We start from the raw sequence: 5,619 nt of genomic DNA, 5'->3' as shown, positions 1-5,619 counted from the left end.
TACAGCCTGCAGACCAAGACGAAGGCGCTGGACTGTTCCTTTTTCTTTTCATCCACGCTTTGCACCCTACTCTTTTCTCATTTGCTTCTTTTTTAAATAATAGAGCTAGTCTAACTTTAGTATTGTAGCCCAGAATAAAGTAGCGCAGTGGCAGTGGCAGTGACAGTTTTTATAATCAGCTGTTACTGCTAATATTGGCAGTCACTAGCGCAGCAAACACACTACGGCGTTGTCAGTGACTGCTTTTTTCCCTTTTGTTTGTTTACATTTTTGTTGTTGCCTTTTAAGCTTCAATGACATAAACAGAAGTTGGCTGCATTTCAGCCGATGAAGGCAGTGGCAATGAATTTAGAATTTGGGCTAAACTGAGCAGTACTGCTAGCTGTCACTGCTGTATTGTGAGTCGCTGCATTGGACACCCCACTTTCTAAAAAAACAGCTGATTTCGAAACTGCCACTGTCACTGTCACTTCGTTATTGTATTTTGGGCTTGTCCCATAACGTTTTCAGCGAGAAGAATAATAGAGTTACTCTGTACATTGAGTTATGTATACGCCGCACAAAATCAAACGATACGAGATAGCGAAATAGCTTTAACCATGTTTAGAAGCCTTTGAGATGGGATATTCAGGAAATGCGCACAATTAATAAATCTCGGTAATCTATTAGTTTTAGCTATTTAGTTTTGTCGCTATTGTCGCGAAAACTTTGTCAGAGTGACAATTGTCAACACCATTGTGGACAATATTCCAGTATTGTCACTGCCGCTTTTCACAGTTACCTACAAGCGTATGTTTAGGAAACAGAAAAATTCTGACTCTGTAATTTTATGGATCGTCCCATTATCCCCGATAAACTCATTTAAAAATCACATATCTATTAATACAGACAAATCTTGAACTAATAATTTTTTTTAATTGTATTTAAAAAACCATGTATCACATACATCACAAATACCAATTTAAATACTAGGTACTTTTGAGAGTAATAATTTAAAAAAGAAATTTTTGACATGTTTTCGCAATTTTTGTAATTTACTCGAAATTTTGTGCGTTTGCGAGTAAAACGGACATCAGATTTGGATTCAGCGGATCGAAATACATGTTGCTAGGTGGGTATGGTTAAAAAGTGTTGTTATTATTGCACTTAACTTAACTTAAACTTAAACTTTTTCTTAAAACTTTCTGTTTCGTTTACGTAAGCGTAATTTTAAAAGTATAGTTTCAAGCCTTTTGTTAATTGTAGTCAAACAGGCATTTCACAAAAATCATACTTCAAAAGTCATAAACAAGTTCCTACTTTCAATTCGATATTTTCAAATTTTTCCGGATTCTGGGATTAATACCAGCAAATCCCAAAATTGGCATCCCTAGTATCTACATACATATGTATATTGGTAGAGGAATTACACAATGTAGCTTTTGAGCATTAATTTTATACTTTTTTATTTTTCCATCAGTTATACCTGGTCCATTCCAATTACTTATAAAACTAGTTCCTCTGCGGAAATTCAAAGAGCATGGTTCTTATATAACGAATCGGAACGTAAGTATACTATGTAACTGTGCTATAATTTTAAATTTGCTTAAGTTTGATAAATTTTTGCGGTTGCGCGCTTCACTAAATTCAAAGTTTTTTTTGTTAATAGACTTGTTTTTTCAATTCTTATTTCCATTTTCATTTCATGTACTTAGTTCTTATTAACCTCGATAACCCAGTGCAATGGATCAAATTCAACTACGATCAAATTGGTTTATATCGAGTAAATTATTCCGATGAGTTATGGCAAAATTTGGCGGATGAACTTACAGACCCCGAGGTAAGTTCAAATTCATCGCCTAATCCTTTTATAATTGGTTCTGCGTGGATGGTTCTTTTTAAAGAGAAAACTTATAATAAGGAATTGAGTTTTCGTTCTCTTAAATACTTATTACGTAATCCTTTTGCAGACATTTAGCGTTGGCGATCGCGCTAGTCTTCTAAATGATGCCTTCTCATTGGCCGATGCCACGCAGCTTTCCTACGATATAGCACTCGATATGACGGCTTATTTGTCCAAAGAGGCGGACTATGTGCCCTGGAGTGTGGCAGCCACAAAATTGACTACACTCAAGCGCTCGTTAATGTTCACGGAAACGTATGTGAATTACAAGAAATATTCGCTTGCGTTAATACAGCCAATTTATGAGCAGGTGACATGGACGGTCGGTACGGATCATTTGGAAAAGTGAGTAATTAATGTGATGCTACTTTTGGGAAATTTCTACAAATTGTAAACTAAAAATAATACACTGCTTCACTGCTTAAACAGCCGCTTGCGTCAAACTATACTCAGCGCTGCCTGTTCGCTTGGATTAGAATCTTGTTTAGAAGAGGCTGCAACACGCTTCACAGCATGGCTTGCTGAGCCAACCACACGCCCACATGCAGATATACGTGAAACCATCTACTATTACGGCATGTCAGCAATTGGCAATGAGGATGCATGGCAAGCTATGTGGCAACTTTTTATTGCCGAAACGGATGCTAACGAAAAATCGAAATTGATGTACGGCCTTGCCGCAGTGCAAGTCCCATGGATTTTGAGCAAGTTAGTGATGCATTNTAAATTACTCTTAATTTTGTCCTCGTTTCAATCTCATTTTACTTAGTTATGTGAATCTCGCTTGGTCCGAGGAAAATGTGCGCAGTCAAGACTACTTCACATGTCTGGGATATATTTCCGCCAATCCTGTAGGTGAATCCATCGTCTGGGATTATGTGCGCGAACAATGGCCGCAATTGGTTGAACGCTTCGGCATCAACGAACGCACTTTAGGCAACTTGATTCCGACAATCACTGCACGCTTCGACAAGCAAACCAAATTGGAGGAAATGGAGCAATTCTTTGCTAAATATCCAGAGGCTGGTGCTGGTGCAGCAGCACGTGTACGCTCTTTGGAGACAGTGAAGAACAATATTGTGTGGCTATCGAATAATAAGAATAGGATTGGCTCATGGTTGGAGGAGAACAGCGTTTGAATAGTAACAAGGAGGAAATTTCATCATATTTAGAATTGAAATCTAATAAAGAAATACATATGTACAATACCCATCGATCTTTTTATTGAAAATTCAGCGAAATAAGATTTCGGGATTTAGGTAATTGAAATGAAATTGCTGCCTAATGGCTGCATCGGAGCCAATCCCTGGACCGCGCGAAAAATTCCAAAGTCGCAATGACTGTATTCGCGATGCCTGCAGTTCAGGGTTGCCAAATCTAATTTTTGCCACAACGGAGATTTAGGCGGTTTTGCAACTAGTCGATGGGCGGTTTTGCTATGTTTTAAATTGCTATGAAAATTGTGTTGCTAGCTTCATGTTGCCAAAATGTTGCAAGCTTTATCACAACGTGTACAGAATACAGTACTTTGTTGAGGAAATGTTGTGGTATTTCATAGTTATTCCACAGAAATAAATTTGATAAGCAATTTGGCAGATTTTTCACGTGCAACAGAAACAGAATACTATTCTTAAAGCAGGCAACACATGATTAATACATTTCTACAGATTTGGCCATTTACACCGTTACAGAGTGGTGTTGTTTGGAGAGTCGTTACTGAGCTGAACTGATTATCGATAAAAATTTCTAGACAACACCACCCAGTGACGGCCAAATGAACAAATGTACAAATCGTGTGATCTCTGCTTAAGAAAGGAAAAATACCAAACGAAACTTTTATGGTACGTAGTACCTATAAACCCTGTATATATAAGAAAATAAAAACTGGCCTTTTTTTGTTTTTGTAAAATTGCATTATTGCTATCGTTTATTAAAAATTTTGTACTTTTATTATTTAGTCAATTTAAAAATACACAAAAATACAAAATGTAAGGAAAAATTAATTTTCCTCTTTTTGTTCTGCTATTCGGAGCGGGACAAATTCAACAAATCAAAGATCATACAAATCTGTGCAGCCGTTCTTGAGTGATAAATGGTCTAACTATGCAGACCCTATTTTATATACTACGAATTATGTTTACTACGTAGTATAGATTACCAAAAGCAAAAGTAACAATGGACTCATTGCCGTATTTATGGCAAATACGCGGCATTGTACACGATCGAATAATATACATATTGACTTTGACGTATCCATCTTATTCATATCCGTTTTTAAGTGCATACATATATCCTTCAATACATATGTATGTATGTATAGATATTAGGGGGGTAAAAAAAAAGAAGTAAAGTCGGAATTGTTATGCTCTCACCACCTAAGATTGTTTTATACCGAAGAACTTAGAACCCTATTGTTTATGAAATCAAAAATTATTTAGAGGTCGCTCAAGGTGTTCTATGTATTTTATATGGGGGGAAAAAAGTTTTCGATGAAATGGTATAGCGTTCTTCAAAATCCATATTTTTCGATCGGAAAACTGTGTTTTTCTTCAGGAGACTTTTAGCAATAATCCCGAATTGTTTGTTTAACCATTCTTTATTTTTAACTATATTATAGGGGACCCATAAAAAATCACTGGTATTAAAAAATTCTAAAATAAACAATTGGATATTATTACTGGAAGTCTTCTGAAAAGAACTAGAGTTCTTCGATCGAAAAATATTGATTTTCAAAATTCTATACCATTTCTATGAAAGGTTGTTTTTTTCACATGTAAAATACATAGAAAACTTTGAACGCTTTGAGCGACCTCTAAATAAACTGTTTTTGATTTCAAAATGAACAAAATGGGGGTGTACATTTTTTCGATATAAAACAAGAGTGAGAGCGTTAAAATTTCAACTTCATTTTTTTTTTTGGACCACCCTATTGAGCACATACATATGTATTTTAGTTAGCAGCAGTTGCGATTAGATTAAGCAAGCTGTTTGATAAAGAGCGAATAGTGATGTGATAACATCAGCCACAATTAATTGGCCTTTTCGAGAAATATTGCAATAGAATTAGTTTCGGCTAAGACGCCGTGCGGGAAGGTGCTGTTTTGTTGGTAGCCCTTCAATTTGAATTATTCTCGTATACTTAGTTGCTATCGTTAATGACAATTAGTTTCGTACGCAATGATTATCACCGCAAAATTGGTGGCAATAGGCTTGGGATTAGCTCTCACTGCATTCACGGTATCCACGATTGTATTAGCTGTGCAAAAGTCGAATCTGCAGGATGAGTTAGATAAGGCACGTGACGAATTGGATCAGTTGCAAACCGCCACTACAGCTGGGCCTGGTACGACCACTGTAACTGCTGGCACTACCACCACTATTGCGACCACTGCTACAGCGCCAACAGTTGCCACATCCACAACAACCACTACGCTGCCGGAGACTACAACACCAGCACCAGAAGTTGTGAGTTGCAACTTTTGAAATTTATTACAGAAATTAATTACTTAATTGACTTTTGTACTCCTGGCTAGATAAACTATAGACTTCCCGACAGCATTTATCCAATCAACTATGATCTTTATCTACATCCTGAAATAGATACGGGTAACTTTACTGGCCAAATATTGATCCGCGTGAACACGACGACAGCTATTAACCAAATCGTGCTGCATGCCAGCAAACTGAATATAAATAATGTCTATCTAAGCGGTACCAATAATCCAACTGTGTTTGTG

At 36.7% G+C, this 5,619-nt stretch overlaps 1 protein-coding gene across 1 annotated transcript; it reads left to right on the top strand.

The window, feature by feature from the left end:
* Positions 1-1,459: 1,459 nt before the first annotated feature.
* LOC108382306 (glutamyl aminopeptidase-like) lies at positions 1,460-3,021 on the top strand (the record flags this gene model as incomplete). Its single annotated transcript, XM_017638692.1, has 5 exons — positions 1,460-1,545; positions 1,695-1,819; positions 1,950-2,227; positions 2,312-2,590; positions 2,652-3,021. Coding segments are annotated over 5 exons (1,138 nt in total), but the record flags the coding sequence as incomplete, so codon positions are not given.
* Between the last annotated feature and the right edge of the window lie 2,598 nt (positions 3,022-5,619).

This window comes from Rhagoletis zephyria, unplaced genomic scaffold (genome assembly GCF_001687245.7).
Source record: "Rhagoletis zephyria isolate East Lansing unplaced genomic scaffold, Rhagoletis_zephyria_1.1 Rzeph_scaffold_26204, whole genome shotgun sequence".
Taxonomy (NCBI): domain Eukaryota; kingdom Metazoa; phylum Arthropoda; class Insecta; order Diptera; family Tephritidae; genus Rhagoletis; species Rhagoletis zephyria.
Note: the sequence above shows the minus strand (reverse complement) of the source record. Positions and strands in the feature narration are given on the sequence as shown.